The 22984-nt window shown below is 58.6% G+C and overlaps 10 protein-coding genes across 10 annotated transcripts; 5 read left to right on the top strand and 5 right to left on the bottom strand.

Moving 5' to 3' along the window:
* Window positions 1-975: 975 nt before the first annotated feature.
* SPSK_06988 (Zn(II)2Cys6 transcription factor) lies at window positions 976-3942 on the top strand (the record flags this gene model as incomplete). The annotated part of the gene is made up of 1 exon (XM_016733658.1): window positions 976-3942. One exon carries the CDS (start codon window positions 976-978, stop codon window positions 3940-3942), a length of 2967 nt encoding a protein of 988 aa, XP_016591215.1.
* Window positions 3943-4214: 272 nt separating this feature from the next.
* On the bottom strand, window positions 4215-6973 carry SPSK_07019 (phospholipase C; the record flags this gene model as incomplete). Its single annotated transcript, XM_016733689.1, has 5 exons — window positions 4215-4805; window positions 4910-5169; window positions 5780-6624; window positions 6683-6768; window positions 6830-6973. 5 exons carry the CDS (start codon window positions 6971-6973, stop codon window positions 4215-4217), a joined length of 1926 nt encoding a protein of 641 aa, XP_016591214.1.
* Window positions 6974-7293: 320 nt separating this feature from the next.
* Window positions 7294-8071, top strand: SPSK_07905 (uncharacterized protein; the record flags this gene model as incomplete). The annotated part of the gene is made up of 2 exons (XM_016734558.1): window positions 7294-7835; window positions 7891-8071. The coding sequence occupies 2 exons, from the start codon at window positions 7294-7296 to the stop codon at window positions 8069-8071; spliced, it is 723 nt and encodes a 240-aa protein (XP_016591213.1).
* Window positions 8072-8785: 714 nt separating this feature from the next.
* Window positions 8786-9550, bottom strand: SPSK_07916 (uncharacterized protein; the record flags this gene model as incomplete). Its single annotated transcript, XM_016734569.1, has 3 exons — window positions 8786-8926; window positions 9104-9286; window positions 9341-9550. The coding sequence occupies 3 exons, from the start codon at window positions 9548-9550 to the stop codon at window positions 8786-8788; spliced, it is 534 nt and encodes a 177-aa protein (XP_016591212.1).
* A 186-nt stretch (window positions 9551-9736) lies between these two features.
* Window positions 9737-11858, top strand: SPSK_07168 (Multicopper oxidase family protein; the record flags this gene model as incomplete). Its single annotated transcript, XM_016733835.1, has 2 exons — window positions 9737-10211; window positions 10273-11858. The coding sequence occupies 2 exons, from the start codon at window positions 9737-9739 to the stop codon at window positions 11856-11858; spliced, it is 2061 nt and encodes a 686-aa protein (XP_016591211.1).
* Window positions 11859-13945: 2087 nt separating this feature from the next.
* Window positions 13946-14659, top strand: SPSK_07953 (uncharacterized protein; the record flags this gene model as incomplete). The annotated part of the gene is made up of 2 exons (XM_016734606.1): window positions 13946-14014; window positions 14117-14659. 2 exons carry the CDS (start codon window positions 13946-13948, stop codon window positions 14657-14659), a joined length of 612 nt encoding a protein of 203 aa, XP_016591210.1.
* A 480-nt stretch (window positions 14660-15139) lies between these two features.
* On the bottom strand, window positions 15140-16027 carry SPSK_07837 (uncharacterized protein; the record flags this gene model as incomplete). Its single annotated transcript, XM_016734492.1, has 1 exon — window positions 15140-16027. One exon carries the CDS (start codon window positions 16025-16027, stop codon window positions 15140-15142), a length of 888 nt encoding a protein of 295 aa, XP_016591209.1.
* Window positions 16028-17196: 1169 nt separating this feature from the next.
* On the bottom strand, window positions 17197-19576 carry SPSK_07097 (uncharacterized protein; the record flags this gene model as incomplete). Its single annotated transcript, XM_016733765.1, has 2 exons — window positions 17197-17684; window positions 17752-19576. 2 exons carry the CDS (start codon window positions 19574-19576, stop codon window positions 17197-17199), a joined length of 2313 nt encoding a protein of 770 aa, XP_016591208.1.
* Window positions 19577-20659: 1083 nt separating this feature from the next.
* Window positions 20660-21820, bottom strand: SPSK_07662 (uncharacterized protein; the record flags this gene model as incomplete). Its single annotated transcript, XM_016734320.1, has 1 exon — window positions 20660-21820. One exon carries the CDS (start codon window positions 21818-21820, stop codon window positions 20660-20662), a length of 1161 nt encoding a protein of 386 aa, XP_016591207.1.
* Window positions 21821-22383: 563 nt separating this feature from the next.
* SPSK_10830 (uncharacterized protein) lies at window positions 22384-22617 on the top strand (the record flags this gene model as incomplete). Its single annotated transcript, XM_016737096.1, has 1 exon — window positions 22384-22617. The coding sequence occupies one exon, from the start codon at window positions 22384-22386 to the stop codon at window positions 22615-22617; it is 234 nt and encodes a 77-aa protein (XP_016591206.1).
* Between the last annotated feature and the right edge of the window lie 367 nt (window positions 22618-22984).

Below are 22984 nucleotides of genomic sequence, written 5' to 3'. Positions count from 1 at the left end.
ACCATTCTTTGTCCGCCGTTCGGCGAAAAAAATGCGAAAAGAGGCGAATCAAACACGGCCGGCCGCCCAGCCTGCTTACATACTTGTGGGTCGTGCCTTCTCTGGTTCGGGCGAACGACTGCCCGTTCTGGACAGCACGCTGCCTGCCGTCGCACCTTCCTGGCGCCTCATTAATCAGCCAATCCGCAACGGGTTGCATCCACAACGTCTCTTCCAACGGACTCCGTACGACGTCGTCCGTCGCTACGCTCTATTTTGACTACTTTACTTTGTCCGAACCCAGTGGACTCGGGCGAACACGCATGCTACGCTGTGTAAGGACCGACGGCATAACGAAGGCAGCAAGACGCAAGGCGCAGGGCTCCAGACGGCAAGACGACGCCGACTAACACGCAATCTCGCAACGGAGACAAAATAAACAAGTCCGTGAAGCTGGAGACTTTTGAAGCTGGAGGCTTTTGAAACTTCAGACGGCAGACCCACGATTCGACACGGCGAGTGTGAGTGCTGAGTGCGACTGAGTGCGACAACTGGCCCGTCGGACACATATGACAGACGGCGGCCTGCTCTACACAGACATCGACAAAGTACATCACTGTACGGCCAATTTTGACTCTTCGACCGCCGTTGATTGTGCTCGATTTGTCGTTATATGATCGTCTCTCTATTCTGCTCACGTCATCCGAGCTGCAAGGCGGTCTTGGACGACCGCTGCATCGTGCCGTCTGGTCATATGGCCGCTGAGCGTCTCATACATGTACGCTGACAAGACAAGCCGAGCCCGTCTCACATCATCCAATACGAAATATACAACACATCCCTTGCTCTTGCGCCGGCCTTTTGTCTTTTTGTTCGTATTTTTAATCACCCTTGCTATCATCCTGCATCTCCTCGCTCACCCGTCGCACCGACCGCCGTCTCGCATTGCTGGCCACTCCGATCCACTCTTCCCCATCCCCTTCCCCTTCACCCACCATGGAGGACAGGCCCACGTCGTCGTCGCCGCCTGCGCCCCCGTCCACAGTGGCCAGCGGCACCACGGCCGCATCCGCATCCGCTGACAGCCCCGAGCCCAAGCGCCGCAAGGTCCGCAAGGGCACGCACACCTGCTGGGAGTGCAAGCGACGCAAGGTCCGGTGCACCTTTGCCAACGCCGGCGACACCGTCTGCATCGGCTGCGCCAAGCGCTGTCTGCCGTGTGTCAGCCAGGAGTTCCCCGAGGACCCGACGACGCCGGCCGTCAAGAGCCGCCTGGTCGGCGACCGCATCGTGCGCGTCGAGGCCATGATCCAGCAGCTGGTGCATCAGTCCCAGCAGTCGGCCAACGGGCAGAGCCCGGCATCCCAGCACGTGCCCCAACTCCCCCAACTCCCACCACATCCGAACCATCGCCCGAGCCGGGACGGCTCCCCGGACACAGCCACAATGGCCACGTCGACGTCGTCGTATTCCTCGTCGTCGGCGACGGCCGTCAGCAACATGCACACGCCGGCCAGCGACACGTCGTCCGCCAAGGGCGCCTCCGCCACCGGCGCCGCTGGCGGCCTCGCCCTCGCCGACATCTCCGCCGCCCTCCTCGCCGCGCTCCCCGCGCCCCACGACCTCGACCTCATCGCGGCCTACGGCCACACCGGCTACAACTACTACCAGATCGTCGTGCGCTCGCAGCAGGACATCCAGAAGACGGGCTTCTGGCCCACCACCGAGCTGCGCAGCCGCCACACGCCGCAGACGCACCCGGTCGTCATTGCGCGCCAGATGCTGCTGATCGCCATGGTGCTGCAGAACTCGGACCCGCTGGCCCAGAAGGGGCTCGAGGATGGCCACCTCGCCGAACCCGTGCGCAGCATCATCACGCGCCTGGGCGACACGGCCGCGCGCCTCGTCAACGCCAACGACGAGCTCATCGACACGCTCGACACGCTCGACGGCCTCGAGTGCATCATGCTCGAGGCCATGTACCGCGGCAACGCGGGCCGTCTGCGCCGCGCCTGGCTGACGTGGCGCCGCGCGCTGTCGCTCGCCCAGCTGATGTGCATCCCGCGCCGGCCGCACCGCAACCCGGCGTCCTCGGTCACCGTGGCGGCCGCCTCGTCCAAGTCGTCGGCGTCGTCCATGCCGTCGTCGCTCTCCGCGTCATTGACCGGCACGCACAGCCTGGACCCGCAGTTCCTGTGGTACCGCATCCTGTCGGCCGAGCGCTTCCTGTGTCTGCTGCTGGGCCTGCCGCAGGCCGCCTTCGAGGCGCCCATTGCCTCCAACGAGATGCTGCGCAACGACACGCCCATGGGCCAGCTCGAGCAGAAGCTGAGCATGATCACCAGCTACATCTTGGACCGCAACGACCGCGGCCACCGCTTCGACGACCACTCCATCACCGAGCAGATCGACCGCGAAATGCAGCGCATCGCCGCCACCCTGCCCAGCCGCTGGTGGCTCGCGCCCAACCTGGCCGCCGTCCCGCCGGGCGACCACGAGCAGAGCGTCTGGGAGATGATCCGCCTCACCAACCAGGTCCTGTACTACAACATCCTCAACCAGCTGCACCTGCCCTACATGCTGCACCCGCCCTCGTCCTCCGTGCCGCTGTCCGCCGCCGACCAGCGCCGCCTCGAGTACAGCCGCGTCGCGTCCGTCGGCGCCTCGCGCGAGGTCCTCAGCCGCTACGTCCTGTTCCGCAGCTTCAACCAGTCCGCCTGCTGCTGCCGCCTGCTCGAGTTCTTTGCCCTCATGGCCTCGCTCACCCTCATCCTCGTCCACATCGACGGTCACCGCCACACCGCCCAGCACGGCCCCGCGAGCAACGTCCTGGCCCACCAGCGCCTGTCCGACCGCGCCATGATGGAGGAGGCCCTGGACAGCATGGACCTCGTCGCCCGGCTCAACGAGGAGGACACCATCAGCGAGACGAGCGTCGACCTGCTGCGCCAGCTCATGGACATTGAGGCCGACACCGCCATGGGCTCCAGCCGCGCCCTCGAGTCCTTGTGCCACCGCACCGGCCGCGGCGGCCTGCTGGGCACGTTTGCGGACGGTTCTGGTGGGCTGGGGCTGGCGCCCGACCGCGCCGGCGACGAAGCCACCGGCGCCGCTGCGAACGGACCCGACAAGGCCCACCACGCCGCCAAACTCCGCATCTCCGTGCCCTATGTGGGCTTCATCACCATTGCCCGCGACGGCGAAATCACCAAAGAAGCCCACCCGCCGCAGGATTCGCCCGCCTTCCCTGCCGCCAACGGCGAAGACATGGTCATTCCGCGGCTCGTGCCGCTCATGTCGGACGGCCAGCAGCAGCAACAGCAGCAGCAGCAGCAGCAACAACAGATGCAATCCCTCGCCGTCCACCCCCAACAACACCCGACACATCTCGGCCTCGTCCCGGACGTCGGCGTCAACACGCCGCCACCCTTCCCCGGCTGTCTCAATGACGCCGATGCATTGGCGTCCAACCAGCCGCCCGTCGGCCTGCTCTACCCAAATGGTGCATCCGCCAACACCACGACTGCCAACAACAACAACAACCACGGCAGCGGCAGCAGCGGCAGCAGCAACAACAACAACAGCAACAGCCACAACCACCACAACCACCACAGCGCACACCACACCGCCCAGCAGCACAGCATCATTGGCGCCGCCGACCCGTGGGCCTTCCAGGGCGTCGACATGGCCTTCTTCGACAGCCTCATGCGCGAGACGTCCAATGTCCAAGTCGAGCCGCGGACGTGTACTGCCGACGCGACGTGTACCGCCGACGCGACGGGCACCACCACCAACTGCACCGGCAGTCCCGTGACCGCGGTCAACACGGTCAACACCGTCAATACGGTCAACACCAACCCGCCCGGCGCCAGCCGCACCGGCAGTCTGTGGATGGCCACGAGCGGGGCGCACGATGTCGAGCAGCAACGCCAACAGCAGTTCCTGGGAAGTCGAGTGGGCTGAGAACGGCTTGTACTTGTATTTGTAATGATTACGAATTGGATACCATGGGCGGATATCACCACTATGATCACTATGGCGGGCGTAAAGGAATTATTATCTTATTTATGTGTGCATCCAACTACAGCTATGGTGCTTCCATGTTCCTTTGTACTTTCAGGTTGCCCCGTCTCACACAGTCTCTCCTCCAGTATCCCTCCGTCTTCCTGTCACAGCCCCATTTGTTCTTCTCGACTTCATTTGACGCCCCCGGGCAGCATGCAGTTGACCACGCGTTACGAGTGGTACGTCACACTGTACACGTTGTAGCCCACCGGCGTCGACGTGAACGACAGGTTGCCGTCGCTGTCAATGTTGAGGTAGGCGCCGTTCTCCTTCTGCAGCTTGTACTGGCTGTTGCCCATGTAGGTGATGTTGTACACCTCGGCGCCGCTTTCCGAAATCGACAGCGACGAATGCTGCGAAATGTAGTAGTTGTTGGACGCGCTCTGGATGTGGAACGTCGTGCCCTCCTCTTCCAGCGCGTGCAGCACCCACCGCTGCTGGATCTTCTCGTGGCCCGCCGTCGCCTTCTTCGCCGTGAACTGCTTGCTGTTGCCATCCGTCGTCAGCGCGTACCCGTTGCTCTCAAACACAAGGTACCGGCCCTCCGTCAGGTAGCCGCGCACGCCCTTGAAGCCGTCCTCAAAGTACAGCGACTCTTCCTCCGTCTGGTTGCCGTACGGGTACGGCAGGTAGTACTCGCTGCTCGAGCAGCTCGTGCCAAACACCTTGGAGCAGTAGCCAGCGTACAGGCCCAGCAGGTGGCCTTCACTGTCCTGGATCGGAGTCTCTGGGACCGGGAGGTCAGGGATCGAGAAGTCGGGCTGGGACAAAGGGAGAGAAATGTCGTGTTAGTCAACAGAGGATCCGTAGCAGACAACGCGGGCCTCCTCAACATGGACGTCACCATCCACACAAATCAACTCACATTCTCAAAGTCGAAAGCGTTGACGAGGTTCGACTCGTGCTCGCGACGCCAGTCCGACATGGTGTCCTTGGTGTCAAGGCCCTTGTAGCCGCGGGCAGCCAGCCACTCCTCGAGGAACAACAGGATCGAAGAGTGGTCACCACGCTCAGTAAAGACATGACCGCCACGGGTGTACGGCGAGATCATGATGAGCGGAATGCGAACACCGGGTCCGGACCAGGTGTATCCCAGAGTACCGTAGGGGTCCTCAAAGTATTCACCTGCGATTCAAAACAAAGTCAGTCGTAATCAGGGGGAAAGCAATTGCAATGGAGGGCTCAGCGATCGAGAGAGGAGCAAAGAAAACGAAAATACGACAGCACAGCACAACATGAGCCAACAAACAGAAAAAGCAGGAAAACACAGTAGGGACATGCTATGCGGCCACTGGCTCGCCAAGGGTCACTTCACCCTGGAGCACGTCGTTTTCGTCCGAAGACGAGGGCACAAATAAAACCATGGACGACTTGTTGTCGTCGTGTATGGAGCGGATGTGTGGAGTAGATCAATGGAGTGGATGTGTGGTGATGGAGAAAACAAGACAGACGCGAGACGCGACGAGGGAGACACATAAAGGACAGCAGGCAACATTGGCCAATATGGAAAGACGACAGAGGCAACAGGCGCACTGGGAAGGTGCGATCCAGACTCTTTGCCGAAGTCTATCACGACGGAAAAGTGGGTCACATGTTATGGGAAGGTGCACATGTGTAGCCAAGAAAGGAAAGAGCGGAAACAATGAAAACAACAGAAAGCAAAACAAAACAGAAACTCTACAAACGGCAACTCTGCAAACGACGACAAGACACGACAACAGCAACATGGACTCACCGGCCGTGCCGTTGGGCGGAATGACGGGCAGGACGGCATCGCCCCAGCCGCCGGCCTCGTCCCAGTTCAGGAGGATGACGGTGTCCTCGTAGTTGGGGCCGTGGAGGGTGGCGTTGACAATCTCGTTGATCCACCAGGAGCCGTCCTGGGGCGTGTAGGGCGGGTGCTCCTGGAGGTTGCCGGGGGGGAAGCACCAGGAGACCTCGGGCAGGGTGCCGTTGGCGGCGGCGGCCTTGAAGGCGGCGAGCGAGTTGTCGCCGTCAAAGGCGAGGCCGCGCTGGTAGAGGCTCGAGTTCTTGGGGGCGTTCTGGAAGGCCTCAAAGTAAAAGAGGCCGTTGTTGGTGGCCCAGTTGTACGACTCCTGGTACGAGCGCCAGTCGACGCCGGCCTCGTCGAGCTTTTGGGCAAAGGCGGGCCACTGCAGCGGCAGGCAGTCGAGGTTGGTGGCGACGCAGCCGTTGCTCTGGTTGTCGTCGAGCACGACGCCGCCGCTGCCGAGCGGCGTCTTGCCGCCGGGCACGTTGATGGTGCCCGACTGCCAGTACCAGCGGTTGGGGTCGGTGTTGGACATGATGGCCGCGTGGTACATGTCGGCGAGCGTGTACGACTCGGCGAGGGCAAAGTGGTACGCAATGTCCTGGCGCTTGAAGTAGCCCCAGGACTGCGGGTCGTCGATGACGGCCCACTGGTCGTTGGCGCCGTGGTTCATGGCCTGGTGCGTGGGGATCCAGTTGTTGGCGCCGGCGCAGAGGCACTGGCTCTTGTTGTAGCCCTCCTCGGTGTTCTCATAGTTGAGCCAGTAGGGGAGCAGGTACTCGGCCTTGTCGGTGAGGGTGCTCACGGGTCTGGAGAGGTGAGCCGAACGGCGCAGGAGAGACAAGGGCGAGCGGGCAAGAGACTCACTGGTACCAGATGGGAAGGTTGTTTGTGGGGTTGATCTGGACGTTGGGGTCGGCAAAACCGCGAACACCGGCCATGGTGCCAAAGTACTGTGATGCGATGTTAGTGGCCACACTCTGTCTTGTCGTTGCTATCAAGTGGGCGACGTACATGCTGCAGCGAACGGTTCTCCATCATCATCATGACGACGTGCTTGATGTCCTTCAGGGACTTGGCCGCGTCGGCGGTGGCCGCCAGACCCAGGAGGGCCGCGGCCGCAAACTTGGCCATGGTGGAAGGGCCGGAGAGAGGCATGGTGAGAGGTGGCGAAGCACAGGACGCTGCACGTTGTGATCCGAAGCTTGGGACGAACACACGAACAATGGCAGATCGGCAGGAGCTTGGGCCAGGAACGAGAGCCTGACAGTCGCGAGGCGAGGTGGCGATCCGGGTACCGTCTTATAGTTGTCTGCACAGGTGGACTCTAAAGTTGTTGTTGCCAGTCTATCAGATTGTCATTTTATTCGGTTTTCTTCTTCCTGCTCGTCCCTTGTCCCGACAATTTGTTTGGAGTGCCGATCTATGCGGGCAAATGTAATGGAGTCGGGGGGGGGGAGCAGGCCATGTCGGCCTTAATGGCGGACGTCAAACCGCACACACTGTCAGACGGCCTGTCAACCCCCACATCCTCGATTTCTAGAACGAACCTGCATTTGTCCTCTTGCGATCTCGGTCAGCCCCTCTGGAACCTTGAGAGCCACTTGACTGACCCGCCTCGCTTGCCTGATTCCTGGGTGCGTGTGCATACGGAGTATGTAGTCGACCTGACATCACACGACGACTGGGGCCCCTCTGTTGCATTCTACGGTGGGAATTTGCCGATGCTGAAAAATCTACGCAAGCAACAATCGGACTCTCATCCCGGCGTCATGATAGCGTCAAAGGACCGCGGAAGCAAGGACAGACGTTGGGACAGATGCCCACGTGTTTACAGAATCGACGACAGCACGGAGTCTGGACGGAAATACGTCACCAAAAACATGGTCAAAACAAGACAAAGTCTCGAAAACGCCAACGAAGACACTCGGTATGCCATTGCGGTTACAACTTCGCCATCTAGGCTAGGTTGGAGGAGAGCAGGATGCAAATACAACGCGTGTCATTCGTGGAGAGCGAGGTAAGACAGAAAATGGAACTCTGCAAGCTAAAGCAGTAAATCTACTGAAAAAAAGAGACGGCGTCGACTGCAAGATGCAGAAAAATGGCCAGACACAAGAACGCAAGAACGGACTCAAGGACGGTCGCATGCTGGTCCCAGGATCAAGCATCGAGACAGTGGGGGAAATAAGCCAGACTGCAAGTGCACAGAGGCTGGACAGGCAGCGTGGGCAGGGATGTGAGGATGTGACGTGAGCAGGTTGTGGCCCGGTGTGCCGGTATACCCGACTGCAATGGGGACGGCGGAGGTGAACGGAGAGGATACGGAGCTTGCAAGAACAAGAGACGAGTGAACCCAGCCGGCAAGCAGACAGTCCAAGTGGATCCTTGACGGTCATGGTCCTTTGGTACTATTGTGTCCGCTTTGATGGTCCGTGTTGTTGGGGCAGGCAAGTAGATGGACATCGCCGTTGCATGTCGCATAGTTCATCAATGGTCTGCAAGTACGAGAGCATGTTAAACGATGCTGGCTGCGGTGCGTGTCAGACGCCATGTGCACAAGCACAGCGCTAGGTACGACTTGGCAGGCGGGTGGCTTGCAGGACAAGAAACGTCGAGCAGTGGAAAAAGAGCCGCAGTGCAGCCCCGGCAAGAAAGACGGAGAAAACGTCGGACGAACAAGTGCCGAGGAGGATGAGTGATTTGTTTGGGCTTGGTTGATGTGTTTGGCTTGGTTGATAGTTTGATGCTTTTGATTCAGTGAAATCACAAATGCCATGACGGAGCGTGCTGTCTCCAGCTCAAGGACAATAACAGGATACAGCAGGGACAGTACGTCGTCAGCGCCTTGATGCACATAAGCAAGCGGGATGAGAAGCGAATCAAAAGAAAAAAGAGAGCAGAAACGAAAAGTCAGCAGAACGAGATAGAGGACTCAATAAACAGTCCAAGTGCTGCAGGAGCATCGCTCTAGCTCTGCTTAAGGGTACGACTGCGGCCGGCGCTGTCGGGGTTCACGATTTCGACAAGTCTGGAGGACGCTTGAGCACACGTGTTGACGATCGGCAGTCGAACCTTGCGAACGAAATCGACAGGGGTTGTCTTGAGAGTCTGTGGGCCAATCAACAAGCTGCATTGGGCAGAATGGCACAAGGACTTACACTGGCTGCTAGCTTACACGGGGCCACAGCAGTCCACTTTAAGCTTTTAGGCCGTTTACTCGGATCGACGCACACGCTCTACGCAATGCTTACCTCGAGGGGTTGGTTTGTACAGAGAACGACGCACATCGTAGTCGTCCTCCGACTCCCTGCAGATGTCCTGCAGCAGTGCTTTTGTGGCTACCTTGCCCGCAGACCGTCCACTGCAGAATGCAGAATACCACCCACACTGCCGCCCTGCATGGTCCAACGTTGTTCTATGATCGTTCTTGGCGACCGACGACCAAAAGACTCGCAGGACACATGAGGGCTAGAGGCAGCTAACCCTTTAAAGTCTAAGACTCTAAATAGTCTAAATTCTCACCAGGTACGACAGTTTCTTGGATGCCGTTGCGTCGGATGTCGGAGCACGTCCTTGACACAGTGGGACAATAAGGGTGGAGAAGAGAGCGAGAACCCCGAGATAGAGAAGGGAGAGGAGGCTGGTCTTCGTCTTGTTGCTGGTCACGCTTTTCGGACTATATTGTGTATCACTTATTTTGCTGTTAGCCTTGTCCTTTATGCTGACGGCCATTTTATTTTGTTTTATGTTGATGCATTGTACTGGCCTACATCGGAGTTCGGACCATTTCACACCAGCTCCTCACTTGAAACCGGCGTCAGTGACGAACGACTTTGACAGAAGTCTGTGGTAGTCACTGGCTACTTCTTCTGGCCGTATGACTCGTTGCTTGCCTACAATGACAGCATAGGGCACAACATGCCCGACGACACGTCCGAACAGGGCGACCGGCTGCTCCGACCGCCGCTCGACCACGTGCACAAGTGGAAAGCGGGCGAAGACGGACCTGGCGCACAAGAGACCGGCTCTGACAGCGACGAAGAACAAGCACAATGGCCGCCGGCATCGCGCCGCCCGCCGTCGCGATGGCAGCGCTTGTGCCGGGCGCTTGCCACCGTCCGCCAGATCGTCATGCCGGTCTTGGCCATACTCACAGCCCTGGCTGTCGTGATAGCCCTGTTTCTTCTCCTCACCGGCGGCAGCCTGTCCATGCCGGCGTATGACACCGATACAGACGCTCCCAAAGCACGCCCTACGGCAAAAGACCCCGTCATCGTCCTCCACCCTGAGGACCATACCAACCGTGAGCCACAGACGATTCGTCTGTCGTGGAACATCACCAAGAGCCGCATTGCGCCCGACGGTGTCTTCCGGGACGTCATTTTGATTAATGGTACGCCGTTCGCCTACAACACACTTCCTTTCTCTGTCGATGCATAACACTCACATCCCAGGCGAGTTCCCCGGCCCAACGATCGAGGCCCGCACCGGCGATACTCTCGTCGTCACCGTCACCAACTCGCTGGTCGACGAAGGTCTGTCGCTGCACTGGCACGGCCTACACATGCGTGGCGCCAACCACATGGACGGCCCTGTCGGCGTCACCCAGTGTGCGATCCCGGCCAATGGTGGCTCGTTTGTGTACGAAGTACCGACAGGCGACCAGGCCGGCACGTTTTGGTACCACTCGCACTCGGAGATGCAGCGGGCAGACGGCTTGTATGGAGGGCTGGTTGTGCACGCCCCCACAGACACCCCAGCAACCGCCGCTGCCGCCGCTGCCGCCGCCGTCGACAAAGAAATTCTCCTCCTCGTCGGCGACTGGTACCAGTTCTCCGGCAAGACGGTCTTTGCCGAGTTTCAGGACCCCACAAGCAACGGCAACGAGCCCGTGCCCGGGTCGGTGCTCATCAACGGCCGCGGCGCGTTTGACTGCGGCAGGGCGACCAAGGCGGCGCCCGTGGACTGCCACGGCGTCGAGCTGCCACCGCTGCGCCTCGACACGCAGCTGCGGTACCGCGTGCGGCTGGTCAACGTGGGCGTTCTGACGGGCATCTCGACCACCGTGCCGGACGCGCGCATCGACGTGCTGACCGTCGACGGGGGGCTGCCGGTGGTCGTGCCAGACGATGCCAAGGCGGTCGCGGCCAACTCCATTGGTGTCGTCTACCCGGCCCAGCGTGTCGACTATGTGCTGTCGTGGCCGGACGCCGGCGCAACCGGCGACGGCACGCAGCTTGTTGTCACCGTCGACGGCGAGTACTATGTCGGCAACTGGCAGGACCCGCCGTCGCAGACGTTTGCGATTGTGGCAGCACCCTCGACCCAGAGAAGAGCAACGCGACCCGTCCAGCGCGCCGCCTCGCCGCCGCCGTCCACCCAGGCCACCCAGCCCACCCGGGCCATCGACCTGCGCACTGTCCACGGCACCGCCCTCAGCACGCCGCTGCCGGCGCCGGACAAGCTCTACATGATCTTTGCCGTCGTCGAGATCCTGTCCCACAACAAGTTCATCCCCAAGGGCTACATCAACCACACCATGTGGGTGCCCCAGGAGCGGCCGCTGCTCAGCCTCGACCGCAGCGCCTGGGACAGCCACCAGCTCGTGCCCTGGACCGGCGCCGCGCCCGTCTGGGTCGAGCTCACCATCAACAACATCGACACCCAGGGCCACCCGTTCCACCTGCACGGCTTCGACTTTTACGTCGTCGGCAGCCACGAGGGTCTCGGCGGCTGGGACTACTACAACCCCTTTTTTGTACCGTGGAAGCCGCCCCGTGGCGGACCCATGAACACGCTCGACCCTGTGCTGCGGGACACCGTGTACGTGCCGCCCTACGGCTATGTCATCCTGCGCTTCCGTGCCGACAACGAGGGCATCTGGGTGCTGCACTGCCACATTCTGTGGCACCAGGCGAGCGGCATGAACATGGCCTTCCAGGTGCTGGGCCACAGCGAGCACGGCCTGGGCGGCACGCCGCAGAGCTTCCGGGCGGCCGAGTACTGCCGGACGCGTAATGAGAAGCATCCGCATTTGTAAGGATGAAGGGCTTGGAGTATCTGTATATATATTTGTAATTTGGATGAAAACAAGAAACGCTCTCCACAGCAATCTCGACCCGACTGGGAACAAGTTTTGATATTGGCTTTAGCGTTCCTTGATGAGGACGATGCCGGCAAGGCTGAGGCCGAGACCAACAAACAACCAGCGGGAGAATGCCGACAGAGCGTGGGACCTCCGCAGAGCATTGTTGTGTCTCTTTACACGATATACAAGTACCCAGTAATTATGTTAGGAGACTATGCATCTGTCCGAATAACCACACGACGTCCTGGTGGCCATCGAAAGCGTCGATGGAGAAGGTGCGATGGCCGACGCGACCCACGTGGTGCCACGGGCCAACCCGAATGCGAAAACAGGACAGAAGCAGATACGACACAGGCAGGAGCCGAAAGAGGCAAGTTCAACCACAAGTGCATGCTGTATGCATGCAATAGGAACAATTAACTCTCTGCACGAGCCGCCGTCAAGAGCCGTTCTCAAGTGTACTCGGCGAGTCGTGTTTGACGTCAACAAGTCGACCGTTGTTGTTTGTGTGTTCGTTGCGGGATGCGCGAGTGGCTTGGACGCGGCTGAGCACCATTCGCCATTTCGCCATTTCGCTAGTAAGAATTAAATACGTTGGAAGTCTGTTCAGACCATACGAAGGCTGTCATACGCCGTATTAGTACGTGCCTAGGCTATCAATTTAGGGCACCAGCCAGGCGGCCTGTCGCACAATGGCACCTGTTCTTGGCCAAGGGCTAGGGACCTGTTGGCGGTTCCTGGAACAAGCCGAGATCTAACCGCTTGTCCCCACGAAAGAGAAATAAACTCAAAATAGCCATATCCAAGCTGGCGAGGGAGGGAGCCAGGCGCGTAAGACGCTGGGCAGAGATAAACATACCGACTCTGGGGCCTTGCCCATGTCCCTTGTTTGGCGCCCTGGAGATACTTTTGTTGCTTGTTGGAAGGAGAACTCAACAAAGCCAAGCGACCAAGAGACCCATCTAGTGCTCCGCATCTCCAGAATACCAAGACGCGCTGACGTATTCGCTTTGCCGATTATGTCCTATTATTTTGTCTTGTCATTCCGTTTCTGTTTCTCCGTCGGCAAGGCTCTGCCGGGACGGGCGTCGTAGGCTGTGGACGCTGCAGATGGTACTCGTAGACCAGTAGACTTGTAACCTGTCAGCCAGCCACACAGAAGCGTCGCGCCTTGTTTTGCCTTGCACAGCATCTTTAGGCTGCAGAGACAAAGGTCACTCGAGGGCACAGAATCGACGTACCTGGCCTAAGCCAGGCCGTTGGGTCGCTCCTGCCCCGAAACAAGCGGGATGATGCGAGAGGGGTGCAATGAGGAAAACGGAAAGAGAAGGACCACAAAATACGCCTAGCGGGCGCCATTGTTCCTTCTCGTGCGTCCTCCCACTTTCGCTCGTTCGCTCGTTCTTCCCTCATTCGCACTTTCCCTGTCACAGCGCAGCTGCCCTCTGAAAGGTGTGGAGGGGTCGAGCTCCAGATGGCAGGACCCTTGAACCTGTATGGCGAGACCCGGAGTTGCCTCAGAGGTCAACAGGGTGGGCTGTCTCTCGTTCGCTCTCTTTCGCGGCCTTTCGTTGGCTGTCGATGGCTGTCGATGCTGCCCCTCCGTCTCCATCAAATCGTGCTTGGCCGCGCGAACCAATACGTAACACGCAGCCTCCCCCGAGCTCCATTGCCTCGCTCACCATCACGCAAGGCGCCACACAGCGCCGCTGCCCACATCGAACTGCCACCAGCGACACCCCTCTTCGCGCATCTTAGTGGCTCCTGGCGAATCTGCTCTGCCTCTCTGGGCCCCCTCGATGACGGGTTGGCAAGGCAAAAGGCAGCTTGGTACTAGCGACCCCAGTTTCGCAAGCCGGCGTTTCCTCCTGTTCTTGGCTGTTTTGGTATTTATTCCAAGTGGCCGCCCTCTCCTTTCTCACCCCTCGTTGTCTTTATTTCATTTTCGTCTTCCATCACTACCGTCACTTTCATCGACCTTCCTCTCTCAACCAAACAAACCAACTACCAACTGTACCGCACACACATATCCCGCAACCATGTCGGCTCAGGACTACTACGGCGGCGGCGGCAACCAGCAGCAGGGCTACAGCTCTGGCCAGTCTTACGTATGGCTTCCCCACCAGCAGCTGAACACCGCTGACCACTTACGTACATGGTACATACCACCTTCTGCAGTTTGCTAATACAGTTTTTGTTTTCGAATTTAGGGCGGTCCCCAGCAGCCGCAGTACGGCGGCCAGCAGCAATACGGCGGCCAGCAGCAATACGGCGGCCAGCAGCAGCAGTACGGTGGCCAGCCGCAATATGGTGGCCAGGAGCAGTACAACGGCCCGCCCCAGCAGCAGTACGCCAACGCCTCGCAGCAGGACAACCGCGGCTCGTCGCCCTACCAGGGCGGTGGCGGCCAGCCCCAGTACAGCTCCCAGGGCCCCATCCCGGCCGCGGGCCCCGGTGGCGGCAACGGCGAGACGGACGAGCGCGGCCTGGGTGCCACGCTGGTCGGCGGTGCTGGTGCCGGCTGGGCCGCGCACCACGCCGGCGGCGGTGCCCTGGGCACGATTGCCGGTGCCGTGGCAGGCGCCATCGGTGCGAATGTCATCGAGCACTTTGTTGAGAAGAAGAAGGACGAGCACCACCAACATCAGCAGCAGCAGCAGTACCAGCAGGGCGGCTATTACGGTGGCCCGCAGGGTGGTCACCACGGCGGCGGTCACCACGGCGGCAACCACAACGGTGGTGGTCGCTGGTAAGCGGTGACCTGGCTGCTGTTTCGTTGTTTTGTTGTTATTTTCTGCTGTCGTCTTCGTCCTTTCATATCTCGTCTTTCACCGCTGCCAAGAGTATCCAGGGCATCCATTACGAATTGGGCAATAGGCTCTTCATGATTATGGCATTTGATTTCGTGCTTTGTAATTTCAGGCTAGGTTATTTAATAATATTCACTTATGAGAATGCTTGTATTTATTTATTTGATTTTTTGAATAAAATTTGTATCAAATAAATGTTAATGCATTTTGGTATCTGGATATGTAACAGAAATGAGAATAAAACGTGAAAATGGTGCACAATTATTACAGTTCATAAACAAAGAAAATCTATGGGATGATCGAAAACCAAAACCAAAACGTCAATGCCAACCGCGAAACATTACTAGACCGCCATCTGTCGTCCGGCACAACACCATTGCATCCTGTAAAGCTTTCCCTGGGAAATTGCTACACTCCCCCCAACTACACGGACATCTTGAAGCTGTCGCCTTGGCGCAGCCCATTCAGGAACCGCACCATCTCCGGACCGACAACGTCCGGCTTCTCGTACTGCGGTGCGTGGCCCACGCCCTCGACCACCAGCGTCGTCGTCGCGCCCGCCGCAAACTGGCTCGCCACCCACGCCGCCTCCTCCACCGGCTGGCTCCAGTCCGGGTCCTTGTCGCCCACCACCACGAGCGCCGGCTGCGTCTTGACCTTGGGCAGCCAGGGCGCGACGTCCTTGTCGTGGTCAATCGTTCCCATCAGCGACTGGAACGCCGCCCACCGGCTCTCGGTGCTGCCGCTGCTTGCGGGGTCGGCCTTGCGGGTCAGGAGGCGGGTGGACCGCGCCGCGCGCGCCTTGGCCCCGTCGGGGCCGAGACCGGGCCACAGGGTGGTTGCGTACATCTTCCACATGCTGGGGCCCCAGGGGCGCAGGAACAGGAGGTACATGATGAAGCGCAGCACGGCACCGGCCGAGCCATTGCGCAGGAACGCGCCGAGCAGGACCACGCCGGCCACCAGGTCCGGGCGCTGGCCGGCGGCGATGGTGGCGGCGCCGCCAGACATGGACCCGCCGGCGAGGACGGCGCGGCCACCGCCCGGTGCGAGGGTCTCGACCACCTTGATCAAGTCCGAGGCCGTCTCGCTGTCGCCGTAGCTGCGAAACCCCGTGGAGGCGTCGCCCTGGCCGCGGAGGTCGACGAGGGCGACGCGGTAGCCGGCCGCAACGAGCTGGTCCGCCACGTTGTAGTAGGCGTCGCGGGTGTCGCCCAGGCCAGGAGAGCAGACGACGAGGGGCGCATTCGCCGGGCCGCGGGTCTCAACGGCAAGCTTGCCGCCGTCGTTTTCAATGAACTGGAGAGACATTGTGAAGTAAAAAGTGGGGCTTGCGGTGTAAGTGGAAGTTGTGATGAAAAGGAGTGCTGTTGTTGAGGTCGTTGCAGAGATGCTTTTGCGTAGTTGATGGATTCCTTGTTGAGGATGATTTTCTTTTCTAATATTCTCGTCGTGGCGGACAATTCCTTGGACTTTTATACATTTTTGCATTGCACTGTTTTTTGAGTCTGCATCGTGTCTTTCAAGCGTGCCATACTGGCATCGTCGTAGGGCAAGATAGCTCCGGCCCAAGCTCGCCAGCGCTCGCACGCGGGTCGCCAACGGCCGCCAGCGAACCTTGCGCGAGTTCACAGCGAAAATGGCTGGCAGTACCACCAAAAGCTCGCCTTTTTCTCGCTTCCGAGTCGGGTGCGCGCCAGGCAGCTCTTTAACGCCATTGGCCCAGAGTGGATATGGTGGGGCAACCTTCGTGAGAAATGATGTATTTTATGTGCGTATTTCCTGCAAAACTGTACTTTTCCATCCTTATGGCTAGACTGCAAATCCTACGAAACGCTGCGTCACTCAATCGCAAAATGGACGTCTGCTGTGTAAACCGCAAATAGGCATCAAAAAGAACGTTTTCAATGCAACACTGACAAGGCTATGCTGAACTAAAGACTGCACCAAACGATATCCATGGCCATGTTCTCGAATTTTCTGTACATACAGCCTCACGTGTGGACTCGTCATCACTTTAATTTTACCACGTGAAAGAAGGTAGGCAACTCCTTGTCGTCACCATCGTTGTCCTGCTTTCGTCGTCTTCCCAGATGGGTAACGAGTCATTGCGAATATTTTGCTTTATTTGTGTTGTCTTTTTGACAGAATCCATGTTTTATCTTGCCCATAATAGTCATACCCATGAAGCTGCATCGCAGAAAAAAAATACGAAAGACAGGAATAAAAGACCGTGCAGCAGGCAATCAAGATCAATGAAGCAAACAACGAAATGTAAGACGTGGGACATGCAACGGACCGCGCAAAGGTCGGTGTCGTCAGATATAGTATGAAGAGTGAAGGAACAGCAAACAAATGGTAACGAACGCCTTGCCCACCATATGCTAGTAAAACAGACCCGACGGCTCCGTTGTTAAAACGGCCGTAACAGACATAAAGACGAAAAAAAAGAGAATGGCAAGGATTGCCGGAGCAGTCTATCACGCCTTGAGCCTCCACGTCTTGTTGATCCCCGTTCCTGTCCGTTCGGCCAGTGCCTCGAGCGAGTTTTTGATCTGGCCCTTGGTGCACTTGCCCATGAACTCGACCGACAACATCTCGACCAGGCCCAACTTGCTGAGCTTGGCATATTGCAGGATGGATTTTTTCAAGTCCGGCACGAACTCGGCGGCAACACCAGCCTTCTTCGGGTCCGCAGCCTTGCCACTGTTTGCGTCTGCTGCCGCCGGCGCGGCCGATGTGGACGAAGCCGACGATGCTGACGTGGCCGGATCGGATTTTGTCAATGAACTGGCCGCTGCGGCACCCGCTCCCAATGCAGCAAAGGCGTCAGACGGAGCAGGTGGTGGCGCCATGGCTTTGGATTTGCTCGGCGTGCCTGATGCTGTAGTTGTTGCGTCGGGTGCTGGTGCTGGGTCCTTTGTCTCCCAGTATTGTGTCGAGAAAGGATCAATCGGTCCATCGTGGTCTGTTCTTGTTAGTGAAGTCGCGGCGACGACAGAACAAGTAGCAAAACAAAGAGCAGCAAAACATACCCAGAATAAACTCCATCCGGAAGCTGTCCAGCGCAGGCTTGCACGCCATTCGCTGCTCGTTCTCCCAGCACACGCCCGTGCTCTCGGGCTCCATGCCACCCGAAAATGCTGGTCGCAGGGGAATGGCGTCTTCCGAGTCGTCCAGGAAATCAGACATCTCGCCATCGTCGTCCAGCTCCTCTTCGTCGTCGTCCAGGTCGTCAACGTCCTCACCATCGCCGTCGTCCACCCACTCAGCCTCCGAGTCATAGTCGTAGTTGAGGGGCAGCACCGTCTTGGCAAGTGGGTTGCGGGCCAGTTTCGACAGCCGCGCGGTTGGTGGTTGGCTGGTGACTGTGCCAAAGTAGGCCGGGCGCACATCTTCGCGGAAGAAAAGGTACTTCATGGGTGTCGACTGGAGCAGATGCAGCGCCAGCTTGGTTTGCGCGTCACTTTCGCCGTCAAGTCCGCTGCGCAGGCCACCGTACATGGCATTAGGGCCTAGCATATTCATGATCTTGCGTACCGTAGGACGGTTGCGACCGCGTGCCAGTGCCGGGTTGCCAGGCAGGTGGAAGTAGTCGACAGCAGTCGTTGCGCTGAAAGGCTGCGGTGGTGCAAACTCGCCACGGGAGCCTGCGAGAAACTCGTCGAGGATGCGCGACTTGGCCTCCTTGGTTTCGTCGTCCATGCCATAGAGGTCGGTGGCCATGACGACATTTTCCTTGACGAAAAAGGGCTTGAAGACGCGGTCATATTCTGACACCTCGGCAGCGACGGTGCCCGACTCGGACAGGCTCGCGGCGTCGCCCGTGGCAAATGATGTTGGCTTCCGTGGCGACGCAGAGTTTCCGCGAACGGCCGCCGGCTTCCGTGGTGAGCTGCCAGCCGGTAGCAGCGACCCGGATGCTGTTGTGACTGCTGCGGTGGAAGAGACGGACGTAGATGCGCTGCTGTTGCTGGGGGTCTTGAAGAAGGAGTTGAGTCGAAGCTGGCTCCGCTCCTTCTTGTCCTTGGCTTCCTGGATCTTGCGCTCCTCGTCCTCCTTTTCTCTCCGCTTCTTCTCCTTCTCCTCGTTCTTCCGCCGGTCTTCGTCCTCCTTTTCTTTCCGCTTCTTTTCCTTCTCTTCGTTCTTCCGCCGGTCTTCCTCCTCCTTTTGCCTGCGCTTCTTCTCCTTTTCTTCGGCGACCGCCTTCTTCTTGGCCTCGGCAGCCGCCTTTTGCTCGTCACGCTCCTGTTTCTTGGCGGCCTCGGCCTTTTCCTTCTCGCGCTTTCGTGCCGCTTCCGCCTTTTCCTTTTCTAGTTTCCGCGCGGCGTCCGCCTTGGCCTTTTCTTCGCGCTCGCTGGGTGTCAGGCGCTTGCGTTTGGCAGCTGGTGGTTGTGTCGTGGTTGTGGTCGTGGTGGCTGAGGCGGAGAGGCCTGGTGGTGGTGTCGCGTCGATGGTGATGACGACTTGCGGGGACGCACCGGCGGACGACTTGCATGGTGTGGCATTGGGCGACGTGGACCGGCGGGCCGGTGTGCTGCTGCCGGCGTCGTCGGTGAGGAGAGACAGCGCATCATCAGACATTTCGGACAACGGAGAGTCAATGGCCATGAGGTCAATGGGGGATGTAGGTTCGCCCGTGCCATTTTGTTCCTTCTGCTGTTCCTTTTCGAAGGAAGCAAGGTTGTCGGCATCGGTGACGAGCTGGAGTTTGCTGGGGGTGGAAGGCTTGGTCGCGAGAGCGGCCGCCTTGGCCGTCTGGGCGTTGGCTCCCCCGAGAAAGTCCATAAGGGTTCTCTTCCGGGACGGCGTTTCGGTGCCGCCGTCCTGGATGTTGGGGGACATGGCGAGAAGGGGCATCGGGGCCGTCGACCAATAGTTCAGGAGCGGAGGAGGGCTTCTGTATGGAAGGATGGTAGGATAGCGGAGAGAGTCGAAGGTGTGGACAAGATGTCCTATGTATAGTAGCGGTTGTGAGTCGCTTGCATCGAAATGGTACGAAGTTTACGGTGTAGTTCGACGTGACAGCGAGGTCGGTAAATGGTTGTTGGTTCGACGTCGCTCTTGATCCGAGGTTGGCCGTTAGAAGTAAAGAAGACACGCGATGGTATACAGGACCAAATACAAGAGCGGGAAAATAAGTCACACGAGAACAAATAGAGCAAGGGAAGAGGAGGAGGTTTGGTATTGTGGGATGGCGGTGCTCTGTGAGCCTGTGAGAGAAACGAGAGACGGTATTGCGTGAGGGAAGAGGAAAAGAGGCACGAGAAGGGAGACGCGTAGATTGGATCCGTTCCTTACGTTGGCCGGAGTGGAAGGAGCGTTCACGGTTGCACTCCCCAGAAGACGGCACGAATTGCTGTGGAACCTTTCCGGTAGGAGCCAAAAGAGAGATCAAGCACAGGGAAAGACCGACGCGTTCAGTTGGCGTCTCTTTACGCGTTATGGGTCAAGTGTGGCTCGTGGGTGCGTGGCTGATAAAGTGGGTCTTCCCACGTTTTGCGCCAAATTAGGTACTTTAGCAACGTGCAACAAAGCCATGAGCAACTGGTATTTTACAGGGATCGAAGAACGGAGTCAAGCCAGATTCTTGATATTAAAAGGTATCGATAAGTGTGAGCGACTGCACCAAGGCCACGAAGCAGCGAGAGAGAAATATCATATACAAAGTGCTGTCCAGAATCCTTGGAGAGAGAACATAAAACAAGACGATAAAAGAGAAGGATCCAAGAAAGGTAGTTCGGCAGAAACAATAAACGAAAGTATTATGAACGTATGATCGGTGGAAGACAAAAAGAACTCCTCACAATGCAGTGGCATGTCATATGTGCAAATTAAAAGCGAGAATTCGCTAAACGAGAGGATGGTGCATCAAGGAAAGACAGATAGACAGATTGCGCCGCTGAAACATGAACAGGAAATAAGGCAAGCCCTGCCAGGGGCTTAATCGGGGTTGGCAATGAACAGGCGGCCCGCCGTCGAGAGGGTCATGGTCCGCTCGTCGACGCTGCCACGACGCCGCAGATCTTCCGGGTTGCGCGTGCTGCGCTCACGCGTGAGTGTCTGGTTGATCGTGCTGTTCGCGGGCAGGCGGTTGGACGAGGCCATATCGGGTACATTGTCGGCCCTCTCAGCGCTGCTACCGCTCGCCGTACTGCGCGCTTTCTCGCTGGCGGCATCGTCGCGCAGGCCACTGGCCGCCGACGTCGTGAAGGCACCGTCGTCCACAAGACTGTCAGCACGTTCGGGGGTGTCGTTGGGGCTGTAGCGTCGGGTGCCACTGCCACTGCCACTTCCCGAGCCCGACGTCACCAGCCCACCCGTGGACGTCCGGTACGGCGGATTGCGCCGGCCGCTCGCCGTGCTACTGCGGCCGCTGCTTCCCGTCCGGCGGTGGTTGAGGCGCATGCCCGACCCGCCAGCGCCGAAATCGTCCTCATCGCTGTCTTCCGGCTCGACCTCGGTGGCACTCAGGCGCAGTGGCACGCCGCCAATGCCGACGTAGTTGCTATCTGCGCCGAAGCCCAGGGCACCGGCCTTGCTGCCGTGGTGGCGGATCTTGGCAGACATCTTGCCGCCGGCCGAGCTAATGCCCGTGCTCGTGCGTGTGCCGCCGACACCGCCGTTGTAGCCTCCACCGCCGCCGCCACCGGCGCCGTGGATCTCGCGGTTGGCACGCATGCGGGCGGCCTTTTGCTGGGCGGCGATGCGGGGGTCCTCAAACTGGGCACGCTCGCTCCAGACGGTGGCCTTTTGGCGGCGGAGCAGGGCGACGTATGAGGTCTGAGGGGCTACGGAGGCGCTGCCAGAGCGGGAGGAGGTGGATCGGCGGACGTCGTTGGTCGGACTGGTGCGGTAGGCGGCCGGTGGCGCCATGTTGCCGCTGCCTCCGCCGCCGCTAGAGACGGTGCTAAAGGTGTTGACGGAGGCCGAGCGCTGTGCGTGGCTCATTTGCGGCTCGCGGGGCTGCATGTGCGGTGGCAGATGTTGTTGTGGTGCGGCATTCGGAAAGACGTTGGACGAGGTAGTGCGTGTGCGGGAGTGTCTGTACATTTGAGATGGGTCGACCGGGCGCTGTCGCACGGACAAATGAGACTCGAACATGGTGGAGAGAGGGAGAGAAGGATGAGAGCGAGAGAGAGATAGACAGGTCGAGACGAGCTGTGGGGGAGAAGGCGGCTCGCAGTGAAATCCGAGACGGGAAATGCGGCAGAATAGGCTGGCGAGAGGAGCAAGACGTCGCTTAATGTACTCGATCTCTTGGGAGCCAGCAAGGGCGTGCTCGGAACAACAGGACACAAACAAAAAGCAAGTGGCCGATCAAGATGGCGCAGTTGCTCTTCGTGTTCACTTTAGTTTACTGGGTAGCCGAGCTCGTTGTCGTTTGTAGCAAATCGAGGCCCCTTTTGTCAAATGTGTCGGCTGGCGGCTGTTTTGAGGAAATACGGGACTGCCGCGATGGAAGCAGACGCAGTGAATCGCTTCGCCTGCGTAGAGTATGTGCTACGGGCTAATGTCGAGGCACATCGAGGGTTGTGCCGTGTTGGGCCGCCGTGGGCCAGGGCCACAAAGATCGGGCGTTGAGGTTATCTTGAAGCTGTCCGTAAAAATACAGTTTTTTATTGGGTCGAGCCCTTGTTGGCGGCTCGAGTGTCAATTCATTCCTGATGTCGGTCGTGGAGATGAATGGAGAATTCGTGATAAAAGGTAAGGGGCGAGAGGAGTATTTGGTCGTGAAATGTGAAAGAGAAGGCGAGATGAAGAAGAAAGACGACGTTGCAAAGAAGGAAGTGGGAAGTGGTGGAGAGATAAAGAGGGCGATGAGAGCAACGACGAAAGAGGGAATGGGGGAAAGAGGGGGGGGGGCTGCACTAAAACATGGGCCCTTAGACATGTCCTAGAAAAGATTGGCGGGAAGCTAGGGAGTTTTGTTCGGCGGTTTGGCGTGGGCCTTTGCGTTTTTTCTTCATTCTCACTGCATTTATTCACACAAACACACATTTTTTTCTCGATTCGCCGCCGCCGCTGGTGTCTTCAGGTAGGACCCGTTTACCGTACGCTTTTGACTTGGGAGATTTATTATTTATGTACATATTCTCAAAAAATTGTTTGTAAATTAGGATCCTTTGCTTGCAGCTCATGAGGCTTGTCTGAAAGTGCTACTTTTTTTGGAAAATAAAGAGCCGACTCGATACGATCGTACTTTCTGTTGCTTGCCAGTTATTGCGTCGTGTGTTACAGGGGTGCTCTTGATGCTTGGAGGCTGTT

Source organism: Sporothrix schenckii (genome assembly GCF_000961545.1).
Source record: "Sporothrix schenckii 1099-18 chromosome Unknown Cont41, whole genome shotgun sequence".
NCBI classification, from domain to species: domain Eukaryota; kingdom Fungi; phylum Ascomycota; class Sordariomycetes; order Ophiostomatales; family Ophiostomataceae; genus Sporothrix; species Sporothrix schenckii.
The sequence above is the reverse complement of the archived record's forward strand: the minus strand, read 5'-3'. Positions and strand labels throughout refer to the sequence as shown.